The sequence below is a fragment of the Lepisma saccharinum genome, chromosome 6 (genome assembly GCF_977018435.1).
Source record: "Lepisma saccharinum chromosome 6, izLepSacc3.1, whole genome shotgun sequence".
In the NCBI taxonomy this organism is placed as follows: Eukaryota; Metazoa; Arthropoda; class Insecta; order Zygentoma; family Lepismatidae; genus Lepisma; species Lepisma saccharinum.
In genome coordinates this window covers 67,119,482-67,145,294 of record NC_139234.1, presented here as the reverse complement: position 1 = coordinate 67,145,294, position 25,813 = coordinate 67,119,482, and the positions used below count along the sequence as shown (strand labels likewise).

Here is a 25,813-nt window from a genome sequence, read left to right as displayed (position 1 = left end):
AAGCTCTTATTGGGTCAAATAAAGTGCATGAACCTTGATGGACAATTGGTACGGTAATACTCATGGATCCCACTGTACATCGCAGTGATTTCATTACACAGAAACTGATTGGGGACTGGCCTACACTTTGAATGCATTCAATTTCGGCAAAAATCGAAGAGCACTCATTCGCACCCTACTTCAGTTTCTGATCAAATATCTGGCTACTGCGAAATCGATAGTGTGCACACAATATTAGATGTATAATTCATCATGTATGTACATATTGCTTGAACTGTAGAATTCTTTAGACAGGCCTTATGATTAAAGTTTCGAGAGAACACATGCTCCCTTCATCACCCATCGATGTCACAGTTATAACAATTTCTTCTTCTTCTTCTTCTTTTACATGACCCTGTCAACAATATCCTGTGAACTTTGGTCAGCGTTTCTGTCATTGTTTTTTCTTCTGAAGTTGGTAGATAGTCACTCAAGCTCACCAGTATCACAAACATAAACGATTATATGAATAAATCCCTTTTATCCTTTTGCTGTTATTTTATAAAAATCATTTTATATTTCAAGCCTACATTTTCGTGCATATCCGTACAGATGCCATATTAGTGGAGGAGATAATTCTGATAGAAGGGAAGAGAGTGATATGGGAAATGAAATTTTCGAACGTTGTATAGCTTTATAGAGTGTGATTCGTTGATGTGAGAAAATTGGACATTCGAAGAATAAATGTTGCGCTTCAGGATGTTCATTACCACATTTGGAATTTTGTCGAGTTTTAATATGTATTTTTGTTACGTGTGCTGGTGAACGCACGTGCCCCGTCCTTAACCTATTGATGAAAACTATGACCTGCCGTGGGAGTGTGTACAAATAGAACCATGGGTCTTTAGTTGTAAAGTCTGCTATCCATCCATATGTATTATCCACAACCATAAATTGTTCCTTGCACCATTCGTTCCACTGATTTATAAGAATAGAATAAATTTTGCAAAATACAAAGAGTTATACGTTCAAGTTTGTCAATAATGTTACATTGTTGGGAAGTGGTCGACTTTCAAACTCCCCAATAAAGTTCCCGGCCTGGGTATGGGTGTAAAAGAACATGGGAAGAAAGTAACGAGAATGACTCACCACGGAATTTTCTTTTTCAAAAACTGGGTAAGCCGCCATCTTTGAAATTCAATCCAAGCGAAGAGATCAAGGAACTTTGTTGAAAATATGACCTTTAATTGCCTGATGATATTTAGGATTAATAGTAATGTAAAGTGCTCCATGCGCCATGAAGGCGTATAAGGGGTGTGGAGTTAGGGCCCCACACTTTCTTGATCACGGCCGAAGGTGAGGGATATTTAGAATTTAGAATTAGAATTTAATAACCTCGAAAAATTGTTGCTTATTTCACAGTTGAGTTCTTAGGTTGCAAGACTGTAACACTATTGACGCGAATCATTACATACATAAATGGTGTTGTTAAATTCATCCTATTATTTAACTGTAACAGTGATGTCTGATGAAGGAAGCGTGTGTTCTCCGGTAAACCTTATATAAAAAAAGTGTTTAAATGCTTGTAACAATCGTAAACTAGAAGTGTACAGTACACTCGGTTTTACTATCCAGAAATACTCGACATTTTAGGTATTTGTTATTGTTGGTTAAAAAATGTTAATATATTAATAAATTTAATGCCACAGATAATAAATACGAGAAAATCTCCACCATTGCAAAGCTTCTTATTACGAACTTTACACACTAAATTCACGGACAGAAAGACGAAGTTATGGGCGGTTTTCTCGGCAATTCACATACGCAACGAATGTCAAACATTTTTCTAAAAATAAAATATTATTCTATAAATTTGGTGCAGGATCAGTACATATGTTGCAAAAATGTAATAATAATCCGAGGGAAATGTAATAAATCAGTATAACCCAACCCAGATGGTTTGCGAAGACTTACCTGACTGACTGACTATTTAGCGATTGTTGTTGTGAAGTTTCGTTTCCCTGACTTACTTTGGTGTTGACTCCTCTTTGTTGCGAGCTTTAATAGTGTCCTGAAGAGAGAATCAAATTTAGTAATGCACTTTGAGTTAGAGGTATAAACGTGACAATATTTAATAGTTTTTTTATTAGTTTTCTTTATGAAAACAAAACTTCTTTACAAAAATGTACTATTGAAAAAACCCTAATTTACAGATCGTCAGTATAAAGCCAACATAAAGTTATACACAGAGGAAAAAGATTTTTTGGAACAACAGCAAATTAGTTGCGTTCGTTTTTAGGCGACAAACAAATGGTTATTTATCAGAACCAAATATTTTGTTTACGGTTACCAAATGATACGACCCTGGGGGTACGTACTTGACTATACTATTTATACCAACACTACAGAAATATCTTAATCTCAGGGGATAGGTTCTCTATTCGAGAATCCCAATATATATCATTGAAAGGAAATCTTCTTCTTCTTTTCTTCCTTCTATTTTGGGAAAAGGCTTCTTCTTCTATTCTTCCTACTATTAATTTATTAATGGAAAGCTGCTTCTTCTTCTCATTGGCTAATGGAAAGTTTCTTCTACTTTATACAATTGGATTACTGGATACTTCTTCTTCTAATCAGACTAACGAAAAGCTTCTTCTTCTTTCATCCTTCTACTAATTTATTAATGGAAAGCTTCTTCTTCTTCTAATGGGCTAATGTAAAGTTTCTTCTACTTTATACAATTGGATTACTGGAAACTTCTTCTTCCAATCGGACTATGTACAAATCCCTTAATAACAATGTCAATTTAAGCCTTCTTTCCTATTGCGGAAAGATCTTTCTTATCTTTGCTCTTTGGATCGTTATTGTTACTTGGTTTGCAGTTCTTGTAAATGTGTCGCAACGATGATGATTCTTCTATTGGCACCAGCTTAAATTCCTTCTCCTTCCTTGATATATCGCGTTTCAGACCTAACGGGTCATGACTTATGGCGGGAGGTTTGATTGTCTCTCCTCCTTCTTGTTTCCTTCTTTCAAGTATAAATTCTCGTACTCTTCTTCCTACCCTCTTTTCCCTTTTCTTGGGCATGTCGGCCTAACCAAGATATACAAAATAAATGTTCAGGGGCGTCTAACCATGGAACCTATTAACTAACTATTGACCTCCTAGGCCAATCGAGATAAAAAAAGGAAAACCACAGATCGCTAACTGGAAGCGCTAGCCGTAGGCTAGTGCCGCTAACATGGAGCGCAACCAAGAATGTGCTTTGGTGCGACTAATTTATCACAGCGCAACCATAGACAGAAACAAACGAAAAAATCTGACAACCTACTCCTTGCCAGTGGTAAGAAAAAATATTCCGATCCAAAGATCGGAAAAGGACACATTCTTGCAATCGTTTCTTCGATTATAAACTTTCCTTAAATTCTCACATATGAACATATACTTTACAATAGTAATTTACTATTTACAATATGTCTCTTGTTCTATTGATGCAATTTTATATTGTTACCACGTTTCTTTTCTAATTATTCTCATATATACATCCATCTTTTCCTTCATCCAAAGGCTACAATTTGTCCTCTCATTCACGCTCGGCGCACTGACATATGTTATCGCTCTCGTGAAACTAATTCGTCTCGCGCATAGTTTGTGTTTGCCCATCAGGCACGTAACACAAAGAAACCCCTAACCGAACATATTTTGTCAATCAAATATAACATATTGTAATGAAAGACAATTATTGAGTTACTTTTTAAAAAAGAACATATTTGGCTTGAAGTATTGAGAGATACGCAACAGCAAAGCTACTTAAAGGGAATCCACAGTGAATAATAGGTTAAAAATACCTGCTATGGAGCACTGAAAGATATTTCTATAGTTATTATGGTATTGTAAAGTTTTGTTACAGCTATTGTTAATAACAATATGTTATAAAGATATATACATTTCTTGATTACAGCTAAATAAATCAATGGATGTCATACTTCTCAAAGCAAAGAGTTTAAGCATTGGCGGATTTGTAGGGAGGGGTACTGGGGCACGTGGCCCTCCCAAAAGGGGATTATTATAAAAAGTAATGATACAATTATATTACAAGGAAAGAAAAAAGATCGAGCAATCTTTTTCAAGACAGTAAAAAATAAGAGAAAGTTTAGCACAAATAGGTTTGTGAAGGCTTGATTTAGTAGACACTTTAAATAGTCTAGGCTGGAAATAGAATCTGGTGCTTGTTGGTTACAAGGCAAGAACGTTAACTGACGAACACAAAGCGAGAGCATTTTCCCATTTGTGTTGCTGTTTGGCCTGAGGAAAGCTTATCCCTTTACGTAATCAATTAATACAAATAACGTATAACTATTTCTATTGCTATCGCCTAATAACTAAAGGGTCCTGGGTTAGTTTCCTGGTGAGGCCGACCTCCGTGGCTGAGCAGTTATCACAGTCGCTGCTACGCCAGAAGTCCCGGTTTCGAATTCCGACCTAAGCATGGGTATTCTTTGGCGTGTATGTTCATCAATTTCATCATATGATCACTCATCCTCATCTTCGCGATTTGCCAAAAGTGGCAGAAAAGCGAAGAAAAATGAATCAAATCAAGCCTGGTGGGGGAGCATTGCACATTGGTTCGATTTCGCTTTGAAAGTCCAGTCCCGATTACTGGATCTAAAACTAACCCTTATAATCGTCTTGAGGTAGCTATATATCGTATATATATATATATATATATATCATAAGATTTTTAATGTGTCGTAAAATATGAACATTATATGCACATTATATTTTTAGCATTACATGTTATTATATGCTGACAGCATATTCTGTACCCTCCCACAAAATAATTTTAGATTAATATAAGTTACACATTCCTTATAATATCGGCAGCCATAGTTTAAAACAAGTAGGCCTACACTTTATCTAGCTTGGCTGCTTTCAAGGTCTCTCTTCTTATTGCATTCGTCCACCAGACACCATCCTCATGTACAACATCGAATCCCTTAATAAATTGCACCCTCGCGTGTCATGGCGGACACCCAGACCAATCGGCTCCGCTGGACGTGGAAAGGGAGCTTCGATCCACCCAATAATTAATGGTCTTCCTTTACATGTTCGCATCGCGTATGAAATAGAAAGATGGAAATGGGGTTATATTGATTCAGCTCCCGAAGGGAGTCACTAATTTATGGAAAGCGAAATGAAGAGGCAAGAAAGGAAGAATCGTCCCCGCAAAGGACTGCAGGAAATGGTCGCTGGCGCGTTTTCTGCACTCTGTAGACACACATCTTAAGCAACTTGAGTACTTGTTCATTGTAGCGTGTGCGGAACGGAAATTTTTTGGTCGTGACGGGAAATTTTTCAAATCCCGAAGTTCGGGACTGAAATATTTCACTATTGGACGGGAAATGTTCGAAATTTCCCGACACTGTGAAAATCTCTAATTCTGCACACCATTTTCCCCTTAAGTGACTGTTATTGCATTTTTGAGATAGAAACCAACAATGTCAGAGAAGTTTCAGACACTTGCAGTGCAAAAAACCTTGAAAATTAACCACTTTAAAACATGACTATTTGGCCCAACAGTTTGGAATGACCTCGCTCCGCTGATAAAATTCTAACAGAATCTCAAGAGGAATGTCAAGATTTGGGAAAATCGCTATTAAATGTTTTTTCACGAATGAATTTTAAATAGCCACCAGCCGGATTCACTTCATACTTTGCTTCACTTCTGCCCCTTCAGTGTCTCATTTTTGTGTGGTCCCTAGGCTATAGCCCTGCCAATAGGCAAATGTCTTGTCAATATTTGACTTACACTGATAATTGACAATACACAATATTTGACTTACTTACATTTCTTGTTGTATGTATCGTCATCGCCATATTTCATTAAATATATAGAGAAGATGATTTATTTTCATACAAAGAAGGAGGCGTGTCTTTTCACTCTTTTCGACCATTCCCCTCCTTATCGTGTAACATGTTACAATAGCAAGCGCTACATCAACAAAATTGACCTGCGGAACCTACTCACGTAAGCATGTAATAGTGGAAAGTATAATTTTTCACACTAAAATAAACATGTGAGTAGGTTGGGTATTTCAGGTTTGGCCCGCTTAACGTTTGCTATTGTGACGTCTTGCATGAAAGTGTTGTGTATATCCAAACACAAAGATTGTACTAACCTTCAAAAAAAGGAACCACATAATCATGCACTTTTTCTCTCTCAACATAAAATACCACAAAACATTTATAACAAACTCATATTCAAAAACAAAACACCTTCTATTACCATAAATAGCATTCTATTTACCTGATACTTCTATTTTCACTGCAGAAAGTTATGCAATATATAGAGCTCTCACATACGCTATCCATAATAATTACACAAAAATTCTCATTATTACAGATGCTTTAAGCGTATTAATGGCGCTGAGTTCTGCATATCCTCAGATTTGTAAACATCCGTTATTTATCATACTAATAATCCAACAAATCCAGTATGCTTATGGAAGAAACATCAACGTTCAGTTAAGTTACGTAAAGGCTCACCATGTAAATACGGGAAATGAACGTGTGGGCATATATGCCAAGGCTGGCCGATTAGAGACCTGCACAAGACCCGGAAAAAACCCGTCTGCAAGGAGGCGCGCCTACAATAATATGCAACACGCACGTCAAGCACAGGTGTTCGAAATCGCTTGCGCATCGATGCCTGCCAGGCTTTTCTATTACCCGGGTCTTAAGAAGACCCGTGAGACTCGATGTAGTTCTTGCAGGTAGACGGCGAGCACTACTGTCAGTGTTGCCAACGGCCATTATATTTCACTACGCATGGAAATATTTGAATTTCTGCTAGGCGCAGGTGCCTTGAGGTTGTATAACCATTGGCGTAACAAGGGGTGAGCGAAGTGGGCGACCACCCTGGGCCTCGCGCATATAGGGGCCTCGCGTCCTATGAGGTTGATACGAAAAACGTAATAAATGGAAGTGACAAAGATAGAAAAAGTTAATTTTTTGGGGCAATAAAATTAAAACATTTTTTTATCTGCTTTATATTCTAGTTTAACGTTATAATTTGAATGAATACGTCAAATCAGAGGCAGGCGGGAGCTCTAAGGGGTCCCAAAAAAGTCAAAACAATTCTCATTTCTCATGTGAAACATTAACGCAAAAATTGCTTGGACAATTTTATCCAATTATTATTTTCTTGAATAGAAAGCGCTTTGTCTTGGCTTTTCTTCTGTCTCGTGACCTTGCATAGCCTACACGATTTTAAGATGTTAATGATAAAGCACCTCAAACTGCCACGGAGCAAAGTATGGGGCATTTAAATGCTCCCGGTGTTTTAAACTGAGGAAGGGTATGGATAATATTAGTAGTTCTTCCTTCCTTCCTACAGATGCAGCTATTGCCCTTTGTAACGGGCATGAAGATGATTTATCTTCAGAATATCCTGATAAAGTTTTATGTTTCAGGAATGTGCTTAAATCTGAAATCAAGTGCTTTGGCAAAGTTTCTTCTCCTTGATAGCTCTACACTAGCTTCCAGTGTTCTCTGTATCCTGTACCGCCTTCTGTTATTTTTCCTACTCTTCAAGTAACAACCACGAAAAAGGAACTTTTTCAAAATTGAAACTTAGGAAAAACTTATGGAAGGTAGTGTCGAATGGCATGATTCAGCCCAAATTTACCGGACTCAGTAATCTCACTCCAGAACGAGAAAGGACAAAATCTAATGTAAAAATATCATTCGCTGCCCAGAAGCCAGCTTTCTGTTAAGCAAGGTGGTTTGATTTAAATCAAAATTTAAATTGGGGAATTCTATTTTTTAAAAAAATCACTTATTGAAATCACTTTAAATAAAATTACAGAATAATGTACAAAAGAAATTTGTAGATATCAGAATTGGCAAAATTACACCAGAGAGAAAATCTGTTCGATTGATTGATTCATTTATTTGGTCAATTTATGCACAGTAAGGCTAATCGGGACTGGACCCACAGTTTAAAGTGGGATCCGAACCACCATGTGCCTCCACCGGGTATCGAACCCGGTACCCCTTGATTACAAGGCGACGACAATACCACTGCGCTATAGGGGAGCACCCCCGCCCCCGCAAAAGTATAATGTAGAGCAACCACCAGTAACACAAAGTCCAAAATATTTACGATGGCACTTTTTTACAAAACTTGGTTCGTACTCCTTTACAGGTGTCTGCAGTGGCGGCAATTAGGGGCGGGGCCGAGAGAGTGCAGTTGCCTCCCTCCCCCCGACTTTTTGAAACTTTTGCACCACGCTAACCTCATGTATCAAGGGAAATTAAACTGTCCTTGCCCCCCCCCCCTAACTTTTGCACCTTGGCCCCTTAGTTTTGGAACCCAATCGCCGCCACTGGATGTGACTGATACAAATGTTTTCTAGCAAGGAATAAATGTCTGCAATTTCAAATTGATAAAAGTGATGAACATTTTAAGTGCTCCTAGAACCGTTTAGAATCTAAAAATTGGCAACGGTGACTGCGTGACTCATGTATCTGGAGACGGTGCAAAACCGGAATGAGCGTTCGTTGAAGATAAGCGAGCTTTGTCTTGCAAGGCCTTCCAGTTACCCATGGGCTTTCGATGCTTGACGGGTAAAAACTCAGGTATATAGTTTTACCCGCCCGCCCGACCAGCCAGGCGGGCGTAGTAAGCGATTCTGACCTATATGCAGCCCTCTGTGTCCGATCATCGGAATCTATCTCACTTGCGAGGCTTCCATATACGGACATACTTTCAAGAGTTAAAAATAAACTTCAAAATAAATAGACCACACAGTGCTGTATAGTACGATTTTAATCCACGGCTAATACATACAAATGGCTTGCAGAACATTCACAAAATAATCCTTGGTACTATTCATATAATTTTCCAAGAATGTTTGCACTAATGATCATCTAGCACGTTTACACATAATATCTAAACAAGCCTGCACATGTGGGAAAATTAATCAAGATGGCACACATCTCTTTTTACAATGTCTAGATTTCTACAGAGTTCGAGACAAACTATATAATGGTTTGCGCTGCCATGGTGTTCCATTCCCTGCATCCTTAATTGCCCTCCTCACGGATCCCAATCCTCCCGTTATATGGCTCCTTTATGGATATCCAAGAAGATGTAACTTAAAGATTTTTCTTTAATTTTTCCTGTGGATAACAAGTGCATAATGAACTAAATTAATTTTGACAAAAAATTCAGACTAGATGACCAAAATAGACTCAGAGTTGGTAGGGTCACTAAGAATAATAATAAAAATAATAATTTTATCAGGTATTATATGTATGCCATACAATCCATTTACATGCTTCACCGACCTCAGCGCCTTTGTGTCAATTTTGAGTTTGAGGAGACATACATTATAAGTAGGGCTAGGATTTTGATGCAAATGCATCTTTTATTTGGTAAGGCAGAAACATTGCATAAGTAGATAGGAACGTGTTTTACACGTAAGTGAATAAATTGGGATGCCTTTGTTAGGGCATTTTTTTTGCAATTTTAGACCCTTTTTGGAGGAAAGGTCATTTTTTAAACTTTTTAAACCGTTTAAGCCATTTTCGGCCATTTATTAGAAGTCATATTATGCATTTTTCTAAATTCTGGTGAAAGAAGGGGCACTTTACATGCAAACGTAACCCTTTGAAGGAGAGAGGTTCCCGACTCTCGTCTCATTGCCTTCATCGTAATTCTGAATGACTGTGTTTGAAGAAACAAAAATATTGTTGATACGAGCTGTTGTGTAACAATTCAGCTCAAATAATATGATTTCCCACTATGAATAAATACATTGTCGCGAGACGGATTATTGTTAAAAAACAAGGGGTACAAGGTTTTGTGCTCTGTATGGGGCATTTTGTCAGGGAAGCAATTTGCAATACATGGAATTGAAAGTGACTTAACAGCAAGTAATATTGTTAATTTCAAGTACGCTCCTCTTGTGTCGGTGGAAGTCGAGAGAAGTTTTTCCATGTACAAGGCTCTCTTGTCCGACAACCGACAATCATTCACTTTTGAAAATATGCATATGATTTTCGTTGTGTACTGCAACTCAGTACTTAAAGTGTAAAAGATGACAAAAAGTGAACTTTCTTACTTGTACTACCATACGCAATGAACATGTGATAGATACTGTAACGTTAATTTGTAATTTGAATTTCTCTTGGTAGTTTATAAATTTGTTCTACAAATCCTCCAGAATTTTTAGGTCATTTTTCTAAGTATATATGGCATTTTCTTGGATGTATGCAATTTTTAAAGGTTATTTTTTGACAATTTTAAGGTCATCAAAATCCTAGCGCTAGTTATAAGATTTCACAAATTTAGTAGATTGGAAAGGACGTATTTAGGATGTCTAGAACCCCACGAAAGACTTACCAAGTACTACAATTAATCAATATAAATATAGCATTTGCTGTATTATAATCGAGGGTTTACTTCCGCCGAACTAGGTACTGGAAGGCAGGGAGTAGATTAGGATCATTCGTTTTGAATGCCAGTGCCAACGAAGATCTATGTACACTCCTACTTATAAAAATACACAAAATATTAATCAGGAACTTTACGTTTCGTCAACTGGATCTAACATCCTTATTTGTTATGTAATGAATATTCAGTTCCTTATCTTTGTGACATTAATTTCCTTGTAAAGTTAGCGATCTTAATTAATTACACGTAAGCTTGATAGTAATACGTCCTGTATGTCTCTATTCCTATATCGTCATTTTACCTATTCATGTAATAATAGGAATACGATATGAATTAATTTAATATTATTATGAACGCATATAAATTATATTAAATTATTAATCTGTGCATTACTATTTCTCAGGCACTTGATTCGAACCTCCCAGAAATATATCTCTAGGTACCTCCCTGTAGATTTGTGTTTTTCATATGAGTCTTTTGAGAACTCCGAACGGTGTGTTATTTGAGGATCTAGCTGCTCATTGTCTCGCTATTTGTGCTTCCTTTGTTGTTATTGGTTACTAATTGTGTCTTTTCCTTTGCAGGGATCTGCTTCCTGAAGATTTGCTCTAGAAGAGGCGGACAACCATGTTGAAAGCCTTTGAGAACATTCCCTGTCGGCGAGCCAAAGAATCCTAGTGTGAGGCACTAGCTATGAGCCGGCTCTTAAGCCGCCTTGTACCTGGTGTCGTGTTATGATACAACGAAAATCCTGGCTGACGCTGTAGGTCGGGGAAAAACAATACCCTCAAGAGTTTCTTCCACCCAGCGAGGAAGCGAACATGGAAGAAGAGGTTATTGAGCAGACCTTCAAGGAGAAGGCTCTCTTCTACACGACAGCCTTCTTCATCCTCCTTGGTACCTTCAGCCTCTTCGCTTTTCTCTTCCTGGTGCCTTTCGTCATCGACCCGTCGTTCACGACCATCTTCATGGAGTTCGACACTTCGCCCACCTGGTGCGTGACCGTGGAAATCGAGAGGAAGTTGGGCGTCAGCAACTGCAGCTGGAGTTCCTGCCGGGAGGGATGCACCAAAGAGCTCTTCAAGTGCACCCAGATCCTCGTGAACTACAGGCTCAACATGAGCCTGGACGACGTGGAAGAGATTGGCGAGGAAGGAAGTGGCATGGAGGACGAAGTTGAGCTGACACCAAAAGACCTGGCAACACTCGAAGAACCAGAGGAGAAGGGCAGCCAACCGGACAGATCCCTTTTCGAGTACGACACGTTCAACGAGTCGGACTGGTTCATCGGGGCAAGGTTGTTCCCGAACGTTAAAGGTTGCGGATACCCTCCCATGCTCGTGTGTCAGGATTTCGAGGACCTGTATGCAACAATAGGCTCGAACTTTACATGCTACTACAGCAAAATAGACCCGAAAATAGTGATCACGGAGCTAGACATGGACCAAGTGTACTTGAACTTGATACTGGCCATGGCAATCCCCATTCCATCCTTCATAGTCTCTTGTATCTACCTGTGGATCGCTTACTTCAAGATTTACGCGGAGGACGACGAACCTCAATTGGACACTATTCTGCCCAGCGAGTCTGTGCATAGTGAAGCCAACAAGGACGCGGACGGACAGGCCAAAGCAGCCGAGGCTGAGGAGACCAAAGAGCAGGAAGCCACCCCGAACGCCAATTCCAATGCTACAGGGTAAGAGACATCTTCATCATTCTAGTGTTAAGTTCTAACTTTCAATTAATTGCAGCATTTCAGCACATACTCTGTAGAGTAAGAAGTTCTAGAAGTATTCTTGAGGAAGAGGTGGGAGGTCACAGGACGGATCTATATTATTAACCATTTCGAGCAGGATTCATTCTCTGAACAGGCGTTATGAACAAGCGCACGTACCTACCAACCTGTAGATCGCGAATGAGATAAGGAAGTCTCTACAAACCTTTACCTGCTTATCCCAAAACAGATTCGATATTTCATAGAGCTTATAGGTAACAATAAGTGCTTCTAATTTTTCAAGAGTCAATCACTGAGAAAGTAGAGGCGAATGTAGAGAGGGAGGTGCATATAGTGTCCTAGGTACGGGCTATTGGGAGCACCAAAAATGTATATTCCATGAAATGCTTTCTCTAGTGCAAGGTTAATTTCTTCACTTCCTAACATTTTGAATTCGCATTATGCTTTAAACGTTCAGAAGAAACCACGTTTACATTACCTGATTTGCCAATAACTTATTTTGATTCAAAAGCTTAAATGAATCACAACTTTTACCCTGAAATAGATCTGCGCATATCACTTATTTCATTTTGAACTTTGAAATGGAGGAGCTGATTTTGCTTCAAATGTTTAAATAGAGCTACTTCCAGAACTTTATTTGCTTTAAAGTTCAAATGGAGCTATTTATAGCAATAATTCTTGAAGCTTTATACCAGTTGTTTTGTTTGAAACGTTCAAACATCTAGCTTATTTTCCACCAAACCGTGAAATGGAGCTTCGAATGTTTAAATATGTAACTTGTTTTACTTAAAATGTTCAAATGGAGCTGTGCATACCACTTACATTGCTTCGAATACAGCGTGTATCATAATAGAGTAAACAACTTATCAGGTTTATTATTAAGAAATATCTGAAACACGACAACAATGAGGTTTGTTGTATAACAATGAGAAAATCTTCAAGTTTTCTTTTTATGCGCAATACTTTTATAAACACGGTCATTGTGGAGGAGGTGTAGTGTTAAAGAAAATTACGACTTTCACAGGTGCAGAAAAAGCTGGCTGTATCTTAAAGTTCCCAGATCTTATATCTCTGCACTTGGGGCTTCAAGAAAGACAAGAACTATGCGCCACAGAATGTGCAACAGCTAGAGACAATAAGAAACGCCCTTGCTTGCTTTGGTTGACGAGGAGTTCTTTGGAAAATTGTGGCAAGAACTAGAATATCGATGGGATGTCTGTCGCATAACTGGTGGAAGCCACATTAACCATTTGCAGGCACTCATAGAAACTTCAATTAATGATTGATACACAGCAAATATCATTGTTGTATTCCATATAGTCTAGTCGAAATAAATTCTTAAAGTTGTATACTCTATTATGATACACCCTGTTTAAACTGAGCTACTAATAAAAGATGGCGCAAAAGTCATTATCCTATTTGAACTGGCCTTTATTTTGGCATCTTGTTGTTTATATCAGTAGTGTTTTGTCAGTTAAATAGAAGATATTCACGAAATTTATTGTGTGCAAAAACGAATAAGTATACCCCACAAGAACGTGAAAAAATTGTGACAATATTTTTAAGGAATACTCTATCTGTAATATTGACACAACGAGAATTTAGACGACATTTTCCATGGTGCCCCGATTTGACCGCTCCAGATTTTTTTCATTTGGGGATATTTGAAGTCATTGTTTATGTGAATAAGCCAGAGAGGTTACAGCAACTAAAGGACAATATTCAGCATTAAATTGAAAACATTTCCCCGCAGATTCTTTCCAACACAATGCAAACGCAATAAAAAAGAGCCCAAATTTGCATAAATTTTTGATGTTATCTTTAAAAATTGAAAACATAAAACTTAGAAGTATCAATAAAAGTTTAACACAAAAAAACCTACTTTGTTTAATTTAAAACTCAAGCTATAGGCTAAGAAAATCAGGTGATGACTTTTGCGCCACCTTGTATCAGCTGTTTGGCTTCAAATGTTCACAAACACTTGTTTTTTTGTTTAATTATTCCAAATTGGGATATATATGTCACTATTCTTGCTCGAAACATTCAAATGAAGCTTCTTACATAACTTTTTCTTAAACTTTCAAAAGGAACCACGTAAAGCACTTGTCTAACGTTCAAGACCAACCCCCTACAACGTCCTTACGAGGAAAGTAATAGAAGACGCCATGGGGGTAAAGTGAATGTAGACAGGGAAACCTTAATGTGCAGTTTAACCTTGATCCCCACGGAGGTTACAGAGTCTCGAGCGATCGGCAAGGATTCCTTAATTTGACCGTCCGACGTGAGGCGCTGCGATCGATATGTGATCACAATCTCTCTCTGCTTACTAGCCTCTCACGATCAACCCTTGAACCTCGACATACAAAGCACATTACATTGCTTCCTGAATGAGATCTTTCTGACTTTGAGGTTCACAGATAAAGGAAGAGCTGAAAACGTTCCTATCTTTACTCATTTCAAGATTATGTTTCCTCGGTAAAAGCTCTCAAATTTGTCACATAACAAAAGAGTCGCATCACTTTTTTATACGCGGATTCGAACACCCGATTCGTCAGATTTGACGTATATAGGTTTAAGTCCTGATAGGTCAAATATTTTTTTTCACATAGTCTTTTATGTTACCACATTATTAATGATGTCTGTTAGTACTAGTACTATAACTGTTGTTTCTATAATATTTCATAATTTTCTCGCTTTAATTCTGTCGTTAAGTTGTGTGAAATAGGTTCATCGCGTATTATTATTAATATTATTCCGTCTTGTTTTTACAGTACATAGTGCAGTAAATATCACATTATGTCTTTATTACCAATGAATCATATGAACCAATTTATATAATAACTTGAATTTTCGATAATTACACACACGAACTCACAATAGAGATTTTAGATTCAAAGTATACTTACTCCTTTAATTCATCCTTATACTTATTGCTACAAACATGTCATCTTATTTCAAAAATTTCATTGGAACGTGGAACATGTTTTACTTACTATTAACGAAGTGACAAATTTTGCATTGCAAGTTCGATAAATTTTAATCATAGTGCACAATTCACAAAGTTAGTTAATAATTATAAACAGACAGAGGTAATCATCGGGAAATGCGCAAGAAACCAAGATTAATGTTATTATTTACATTTAATAACTATCTGACGAAGTTTGGAACGTCTTGCACGTTGTTTAATTGTATTCAAGGTACACGATAAAATGACTATGTTGAAGTGTGTTCCAAAGTAATCATATAATTTTAACAGTTTTATTGTCTAAATTTCACACGTATGAGCTAACTTATGCTGCATCATCTTTATTGGAAAATACATATCGAAACTGATATTTTGAGCCCACCCGTGAGTATGCTATGTCACAACTCTAATACATCCGAACGTAAAAAGTGCCCACGGACTCTCCTCTATAAGTTTTACTTTAGTGGGATAAAATTTGTGTCTGCAATACAGAGTAAAATTCGTCGACTAGACAGTTCTGCAATGGTTGATTTTATGCGTTGTCCGGGGCCTGAAACAGACGTGAAACTAAAGCCTCACCCTTCGATGCATTACGTGACCAAAACGAGATTCTAAACATCAAACACAATCTTCTAACTTACTCACATATGCATATAATAGTGAGAAGTAATTTTTCACGCTAAAAATAAACATCTGAGTAGGTTAGGTTAATCAATACCCCAAATAAAGCATAAATGTCCAGCGAAAATCACAACCAGTACCATAGTTAAGATTAGAACTATAGAGGTTGAATCATTTGCTCCTGTAACAGAAGTGACCGCACAATATCGAATACATAGTTCCTACAATACTTTCAATTTAAAAATTATTATATGTAGCTTTAAACATATTAGAAAGTTATGACTGATGTCGAGCTTTAGGATTCTACTTCGGTCGTATGTATATAATAAGATTTTAGAGTCTAAGGATATTTTGAATTATATATATGTGTGTGTGTGCATAATTTGAAACACAAATAATACATAAAATACAGATGTTAAAAATAATCATGCCCTACACACGCACACACATACATACATACTTACATATATATATATATACACACACAAACATACATACTTCTATATATAGGTAGATAGAAGCTAAGATGCATATGGGGCATGAATCTGTTTAACATCTGTGCTTTATGTATTTGGGTGTTCAACATCTGCTACATTGAATTCTCACATTGCGTTAACAGTTTCACCTCGCCGCCATTTTGTGATCAACACAAAGAAATAAAAAAAAAATCCTTAGTTACGGGCCGGGGCAGTAACCAGATTGTGATGTCCAAAATGCACGGTAGTCAAATTTTTATGGACTATGTTTCATGCAGGCGAAAAACAGTGGATCAATTCTAAGCATGACAGGTAAATCCACACCTCGCTCATTTTTAATGACACTGTCATGTTGTAATGGTAGAAGCTGTCGCCATTACACATTCTCTCGGGTAATTCGCGTTGAGCCCTGAATTCGGGCGATTACCTTGCCTGTTATACGTCATTAGAGAGCACATTACATTTGATGGTAATCGTCAAAGGTTGAGTGCCCTTGTCTCTCTCGTCTTGTCAAATCATTCGGATTAATTATTACTAATTATTCATTAACTTTTGCTGTGCCGTAAAAACTAACTTACATCTCTCTGTTGGATTTATAATACCATTTCTTGTTCGTCAATTATGAGGTTAGCTGCACGAGTTCGTAGAATTGATAATTTAAATTAATTTTCTTTTCAGTATACACGTATTTCAGCCATGGTATGATCGGAAAGTACTATTACCTTTGTATGTGTGATTGTTTAGAGCGCTTTTGCATAATTTACTTGTAAAACGACATAGTTTCGCACCTAGAAATCAACTTTGTTTGTACCTTTGATTTATTCTATGGACCAGAAATCTCATTCTATCCACGAGTCTTTGTTTATTTAATTAATGTTTTCACCAATATTTTTCTACTTGTTTGTTAACTTTCGTAGGTTATTAGTTTTGCTGAAATTTCTATTGTCTTACAGCTAGTATCGTTTTGCCATTTGTAAGACAGGAATAAATCAAAAGTTTGATAGTTTTCACATACCTTAATATTATTCAGATTTGAATTTTTTTGTGTTCACACATCTTATAATAATTCAGTATAACATACCGTATAATAATGCTGATGTTTTAAATTTTTCATACGTTCACGAGCACCACTTGAAATGATTGTTGAACCCAGAATAGTTTGTAATTCTACTATTTCACCGTCCATCCAATATAGGTGGGTGGGTGGGGGGTGACGTGCCTCTCAATGATCCAAAACTATACAAGGCTCGTATATGTTTGATGTTGGTGTATTGTACTGCATGTCCCTTTTAATAATTGAAAGGTTATGACGAGTTGTCCAATTTTACCTCCCTCATCTGAGATTTGGGCCACAGTGATTCTAACACTAAGAAACCAACAATCTTATTTTAAATTTGTAGAGGCCTCAGAACATTTTGCAAAATAACCCAATTGAATTTACAAATATCACTGAACAACGACCTACGGTGTTATACATATCTAATGCTCCTTATATTTTTTAGAACATTCATTATTTCTCAATAATTTGAGTTCAAAAACTGTAAATCTTGAGTTGAGTTTCTGTTTTTTTTTTAAAGTCCACTTTATGCACAGTAAGCTAATAGGGACTGGACCTACAGATTAAAGTGGGATCCAAACCACTATGTGCCTCCACCGGGTATCGAACCCGGGCCCCCCCTTGATTACAAGGCGACGACGCTACCACTACGACATCGGGAAGGTCCAAAAAGTGCTGCAAATATGTACAAAATAGAAAATTTGTATTTTTTCTGTTTAGCGTCGCTTTTCTTCAACTTTTGACTAATCGCGAAGATGAGGATGGGTGATGATTAGATGAAATTGATAAAGGCACACTTACAAAGAACTTCCATTCCCAGATCGGTCCTCAAACCCGGGAACTTCAGTAACGATATCGGAAGTCGCCCACTTAACCCACTCACCCACCAAGTCGTCTAAGTGGATCATTTGAAAGAAATTTCTCAACTTTTATGTGCTTCTTTAATGAAATAATGATGAGAATATAAAGATACAGTGCGAGACCACATCTATAGTAGAGGCTGATTACTCATAAACGACCTTAGTTTTCTAACAAACCATCACAGAAACGTACTGAAATAACTGGTCTAGGATTCGAAGCCGGGTCTCTGATATTCTCTACCTCGTTCTTCACTTCTGGTAAAGTTAATAAAGCAGAAGCAAAAAATGAGGAAGAGAAATGGTACAGTATGCCTGAGATCCTGGTTCGAGCCTTGGTCGCGACTCTATTGTTCTCTAAGTTTCTACGAAAGAACATCTCCTTTATGGCCAGTACTATAGAAGTAATATAAAAGACTACGGTACCAACAACTAATGAATTTACTGCATTTTCCTCAACGTAATGTACAGTTACGAACACTTCTGAGTTGAAAAGACCCTTCCGAATTTAAATGCAATCGTTGCAACTCAGAACTGGCTGTGACTGTACATATACAATCGCAACGCATTGTTTGATATTTTCTGGTCTGTAACTATTACTTCATTTCGAACAAGTGTTCTCGTGTTACCAGCGAGGTTAAATTGGAGTTGGAAGCCAACTCCAATTTAACCTGGCTGGTAACCCGAGAACTCTTGTTCGAATCATGTCGCCAGCAAAGCTACAATTCCTATAACTTCATTTGTTATCTTCTCATATTTACGGACACAAGAAGTGGGGCTATATGCCCCGCCCCTCCCCCCAAGCTTACAGATTTGATATTTGCTGCATTTCTCAAAATTAAGCCTACGAATCAAGGTACAGGCGGATATAGGTATCAAGGTTGTAAAACAGAGAAAATGTTTTTTTGAAGTTCAAAATCTATGAAACGTTTCTTAATCCAAATTGTCCCGGCTTTTCAGGTCTCTTACCCTAATTGATTACGACGAAACAGATTTCTGATCAAGGCTATGGTAAAAGAAATGTGAGTATATGAATTTCCTACAGAGGCCTGTTGAACGTGTTCGTGATGTGTGTTGTCCTCCCCTCGTACGTGTGGTAGCTGGATATGGCGTAGAAGTGTCTGTTCTAGTTTCAATGTTTACTGGCAAGTTTATTATTTAGCGAGGTGCGTCGTGAAGACAATATATTTTACGTACTGCTGTACCAAGAAGAGAGATACCCTTTGTCCATGTAATCCTGCCCCTGCGTTGCCATAATGCGTGTTCTTCGACACCACGTCGTCACCTTTTATTCAGTCCCAAGTGTTTATACCGGTGGTCATGATTAACGTCCCCCCTACTCAAATCCCTCTGGAGCCCGTTCGAAGCATCGGATTGCGGTAAAACTTGGTATATGGAGAGCATGGGGAAGCAAATGCTGACGAAAAGTAAATTAGTTCAAATTTTCACCACCAGGTGGAAATGATGCGCTTAGAATTAAATTTCCCCTACTCAGAGCTCTCTGGAACCCGCTTGAAGCATCGGATTGCGGTGAAACTTGATATAGAGGCTATGGAGACCACGGTGAAGCGAATTCTGATGAATAGAAATAGTTCACCATCAGGTGGCAATGTGGCGCTAAAATAACAAGCAGAAGTTGCACATGCAAAACTTTATTTTTAATTTATGTCACTACAGCAGTGTTCAATATGCGTTCCGTCAACGTGAATGACACTTTTAAAATGTAATCCAGCGTGATCAATGGTCGCACGGAGCGTTTTCTGTGCCCCAGATTTCAGCGCCACATTTCCACCTGGTAGTGAATATTTAAACTAGTTTTTTCGTCATCATTCGCATTCTCATGGTCTCCATAGCCTCTATATCAAGGTTCACTGCAACCCGATGCTTCCAATGGGCTCCACATAGCTCTGAGAAGGAAAATTTAATTCTAAGCACCGCATTTCCACCTGGTGGTGAAAATTTGAACTAATTTTTTTCTTGTCAGCATTTGCTTCCCCATGGTCTTCATAGCCTCTGCACCACGTTTTACCGCAATCCGATGCATCGAACGGCCTCCAGAGTGCTTTGAGTAGGTGAACGTGAATTATGACCACGTGATATCATCATGGAAGTAACACATACTCAGCAAAAGCAGAGACGTGAAATTTAACGTTGTTGATTTTTTTGGCAACGGAGGGAAGTTATAAATATATTTGTATGGCAACGCGGGGGCACTCAGGCATAAGTGAAGGGGAATATTTCGTCTGAGGTGACTGCGAGAGTAAACAAACTACTCTTCACTTTAATTCACAACTTTGCCGTGGTATATCTCTTCTTGGTACGACGTGTACTTGTTTCTTAGATTGTAGATATTTCTTGTAATTGTATTTTTCTTTGATGTTCCGTGTTTACTCAAAGTGCATGGTTTATTTCTTGTCATCCCTCAATGTGATCAAGAAATTGAGCAGTTAGTATTTATCGTGGAACGTGTTCTCCGCGAAGCATGGTTTACGTTAAAGGGTAGGTAGTTTCCGTGTCGTATTCGTTCGTATTGTCATACCTCTATCTGTGCTTGGTAGGCGTTCATGTGTGAGGAATCACAAATACTTTAGATGAAGGAGGAAATTGTGTTTTGATAAGTTGCGGCTGTTAGCGTTTTTTTCCCGCATGGCGTTGTTATTTCCCTTATTCTGAAGCCACACGGAAGACCAGATTTCGGTTCCCGGCGGTAGAAATTTTTCAAGGACCGTTGCATGGAAAGACACTCGGGTTTACCCGGCCCATAATAAATGGGTGTCTGGAGATAAAAGAGGCTGGAGCGTGGTACTAATCACGCCATCTCCAAAAATGGCCGAGATTGTGAACTGTGGGTCCATACCTCCACATCCTCCAACGTAGTTTTTGTGCATCTTTAGGCTAATCACGACGACGATTAGATGTAACCGTTCGTGTCAGACTAGGACTCGAACCAGAATCTTCGGCTGCGAGGTCGTGAGTCGAGTACTCAGTGAGATCAGCCATCGAGGATTTCCAACCCCTGATTAGGTTTCGATCAGTCCCATCCACGTTTCCCACACACTTGACACCACGGAGTTACCCGGATAATGTGTAAAACTGTCATAATTATACTCGTAATTAATTTGCGGGTTCGATTCCTGGTTCGAGCACGAGTGCTTTCGATCCCAATTTTAGACGGTAAAGTCTCTATTTTGTCCTATCGGTGACAAATTAGATGTTATCACCACGTCTGAACATGCAATACCAAACTTGCATTATTCCATTATGTTTATAATTCCTGGTCTAAACCTAACCGTATTTCTTCAATAACTACTTTCAAAACAATATAATTTCAAAGTTGGATGTCTTTTTATATTCTTTAAAGAAGTTAAAGAGGAACAAGTTGTAGCGGCGATATGCTACTATTCAGAACATCGATGCATTTCTCGGTTTATTGCTCATAGACATTTCAACTCTATGTAACTCTAATAATAATAACAACATAATTAATTAACATTCGAATAATAACTAATTATACAAAATGTTATCACAATCGAGATAACTATTTCAATCGCAAAATATATTTTAACTTACAATTTTTACGGATAGGTTGCTAAAAGATTGATTTTTCACTCCAATTGATAGGCGGACAGGAAGAACGATCGAGAAATTTAAATATTCCCAGTGTTCTATTTGAAAAACATATATTTCTCTTGGGGGATTCCAGTATCTACTTTTGAAGGATCACGATATTATATAAATTAAATATATATAGTTTGCCCCAGGTGTCAATAACTAGCAACGATTGCGGGGCTGCATCAACCAGAGGGGAAATCACCCCCCCCCATTCAGCAATCATCACTAGCTAGAAAGCTCGTAATTGGCTGAGTCAAGTGGACACGTGTGTACCACACGCCATCCGCCTTACTACCTACTGGCCAGACCGCGTAGAGCAGCAGCATTCTCGTTAACGGCACTTTCCAGTACTAGAATGACGTCATTCGATGTATCGAGATTTCCCAATCGACTCCTATCCACTCGCTGCCCGGGACGGCTCTATAGCTGGATTCTGTTGGAATTCATTTCAAGCTCTGGGAGATATATCCTCCCAAAGGTAGATGCTCTGGGGTTCCATTGGGATGTTATCCATAACAGATATTAATCATTCCGATGGGAGATGGGGATGAATGATGATTAGGACGAACGGCCGTCTAACATAGCAGGGTTTGAATATTAACAACCCATATTCCAGAAAAGCGACATTATAGGGTACAGAGGTGAGGCAGGAGGATTGCGTTTTTATGAGGCAGAAACGATGAGGTGAATAAAAATCGGACAATGGAAAAAGTTTTCAGTGCATAGTCATGGCATAACATCTTTTTCCTCTTTTTCTTTTTCTTCTTGTTCTATCCTCCATTTATCTCTCTCTGCTTCTCTGTATTTTCCCCTCAATCTCCATGGCATTCCTTTCTCCCTCTTTCCTCATTCTCATCATACCTTTCATTTCGCTCTACTCTGTTTCTCCTCGTTTCTAATCTTCATCTCTCTCTTTTTCTGGTGGAGTGGTTAGCACAGCGCAATACGACGCCAAGGGTCGAATCATCTCCGCCTTGACATGGACGTCTCTTCTGAGTGTTCCTTCACCAATTTCATCATATCGTCACTCATCCTCATCGTCGCGATGAGGATGAGACCCACTATCAAAATGCCGCGGCCATTAAACAAACGTTATTGGGCAGACTAAACCTGAAATAAAATCAAGAAGACATGTTTTACATATATATATAGGCATAATTTATTTCATTACTTCTTTAATTATCTTAACAATATTAATGAAACATATTCAATTTAAAGATAAGCATTAATTAAGCAAACAGGTACAAGGGACGGACATATTTTCTGGGTGTGAGTCACACTTATTACTACGGCTAGGATTTTGATGACCTTAAAATTGTCAAAAAACGACCTTTAGAAAATGCATTTATGACGTAATACATCCAACAAAATGCCCTATAAACTTAGAATAATAACCTAAAAATTCATAAGGATTTGTAGAACAAATTTATAAACTACCAAGAGAAATTCAAATTACACATTAACGTTACAGTATCTATCATCACATGTTCATTGCGCATGGTAGTTCAAGTAAGAAAGTTCATTTTTGTCATCTTCTACACTTTAAGTACTGAGTTGTACTACACAATGAAAATCATATGCATATTTTCAAAAGTGAATGATTGTCGGTTGTCGGACAAGAGAGCCTTGTACACGGAAAAACTTCTCTCGACTTCCAATGAACTTGACTTGAAATGAACAATATCCCTTGCTGTTAAGTCACTTTCAATTCCATGGAGTGCAAATTGTTTCCCTGACAAAATGTCCTATACAGAGCACGAGAATTTGTACCCTTTGCTTTTTAACAATAATCCGTTCGGCGACAATGTATTTACTGATAGAGGGGGAAATCACATTGTTTGATCTGAATTGTTACATAACAGCTTGAATCAACAATACTGCACAGAATTTATATGTTTCTTCAAACACAGTCGTTCAGAACTGCGCTGAAGGCAATGAGACAAGAGTCGGGAACTTCTCTCCTTCAAAGACTTACATTTGCATGTAAAATGCCCCCCATCTTTCACCAAAATGTAGAAAAATGCATAAGATGACTTTTAAAAGGGCGAAAAATGACTTAAACGGTTTAAAAAGTTTAAAAAATTACCTTTACTCCAAAAAGGGACAAGAAATGCATAAAATGCTCCAACAAAGGCATCCCAATTTATTCAACACGTTCCTATCTACTTATGCAACGTTTCTGCCTTAACAAAAAAAGATGCATTTGCATCAAAATCCTAGCCCTACTTATTATACTCGTAAATACAGTACAAAAATGCGTATTTGTGCTAAAATAATATTTATCTCATTTTTGTTCTTTTTCTGGTAACCGGGGGCAATCTCCTGGGGCCGTTTCTGTTCAGATTTCAGATTCATAGATGCTCGAAATGTTACATTGGTTTTGGCAGCCAGAGTTGAATAAGGAAATCCCTTGAAAGGAGGCTCCAACGCGAGACTCAGCGACCACAAAGTCTGGGCTGAAACCGCCAAACTTAATGAAGACTTGGCTGCGAGGTAACTGTTGAACCGCCGCCTCCTTTCCCGCAAACGTTATTTAACGCCGTCTCCTTTAACTTCAGTTAATGTTAACTCTTCCGTTCCGCAGTCTCTGTTCGAGGACCTGACATTTAAGCTCCAGGCAGCCATTACGTGTTAAGCCGTATTGTGCTTAAAGCGAGAGACCGGCAATTTTTTTAATGGAGCATTGACAATACCTTTGCCCTGACGCCTATAAATACAAGGGAGAAAATGCCAGCGTTTAATACCTCGGCTCGTAAATGTAATCCAATATTTACCAACGCATTGTAGCATGTTCAGCAAGGTATAGGATTACAAGGAAAAGTAGAGCAGTCATTAACATTCTGAAATTAATTAACAATTAATAATATGAATGGGCCTCCCCGATCGCGCAGTGGTAGCGTCGTCGCCTTGTATTCAAGGGGTCCCGGGTTCGATATCCGGTTCGATATCCCACATAAAACAGGTATCGCGACTGAAATCGAACAGAAAAAAAAACACAAAAAAAACTGATTCCGACGTACTTTCAGTTTTCCTGAACCTGAACTAAAACGGCAGAGGCAAGTTTGCGCGGAGTTTCGCTTCAGTTTCGGTTCGAACCGAAATGTTTAGGTTCAGTTTAAAGTTTCAGTCTTTGTGTAATTAAACACAGCATAGGGTAGGGTAACTTAAGGTGAATAGGGTAAAAAAATCAAACAATGTAACGTATTTCCTATAGTTTCATTCAAATTTAAAATTATCGGGAATTTAGTAATAAAGCGATCCTTTAACTATAATTTCCAGTAATTAATAATTTGTAAAGTTCTTTCATTTTTTTGCCCGTAGCATTTAAACTTTAACTCTGCATGACCCTATTCACCTTTAAGAGTTCGGGTGAATCAGGTCACATGTAAGAGCGAATCGAGTCAGTAACCTATCAGTGAAATATGTATTATTAGTCTTTAATTTCCATTACAAACCTTATGTTCAGAGTGTAGGACCTTATCTTTTGTTCGCACGTCATCGACAAATAAACTTTATTCTTCCTTGTGCAGTCGCACATTTCCAGATTTTCTTGCCACTGTATCCAATCAACCAGTTTCACTGAAACAGGGTCGTTGTATTAGTGCTTCATATTACAGAACCCACAAAGAGTATTGTTGACTTCATAAATGACGTTTTCCGACTCTGAACATGATGATGACGATGCGAGTGTGAGGGCAACTTGACGAATTTGAACGCAACCTTTCTCACATCGCTGGGGGTCGAGGCTAAAACCACACGACCATAATTTTAGTAACTGCGATACCAGTTCATCCTTCTGTTTCACTGTCAAGATAGCTTACCCTCTTTTCTCTCAGGGATTTGTCCTGGCCATTCTGTATTCTTCTTTGGAGATACAAATAGGAACACAAAATATTTTGCGGCATGTCGTTGTTCCTACGTTCCCTAAATGCTTTCATCGCTTTCTGAACGTCCTCCTGATTCCACGAAGTTGACGATTTCTTTGTATATTTCTTCATCTGTAGCAGACAAATTAATTTAGAAGCCTATTTGAGGGCAAATAGGCATATCA

The 25,813-nt window shown here is 38.1% G+C and overlaps 1 protein-coding gene across 9 annotated transcripts in view; it reads left to right on the top strand.

Moving 5' to 3' along the window:
• The window catches only part of tipE (temperature-induced paralytic E), a 77,581-nt gene that overhangs the window by 6,789 nt on the left and 44,979 nt on the right, over nucleotides 1-25,813 (top strand). For all 9 annotated transcript variants that reach the window (XR_014441793.1, XR_014441790.1, XR_014441792.1 and 6 more), the window contains exon 2: nucleotides 11,024-12,135. Coding sequence is in view for 5 of the 9 variants with exons in the window: in XM_083124064.1 (XP_082980190.1) it covers nucleotides 11,261-12,135 (875 nt within the window). In the remaining 4 variants the exon portion in view is untranslated. The remainder of the gene's footprint in view (nucleotides 1-11,023; nucleotides 12,136-25,813) is intronic.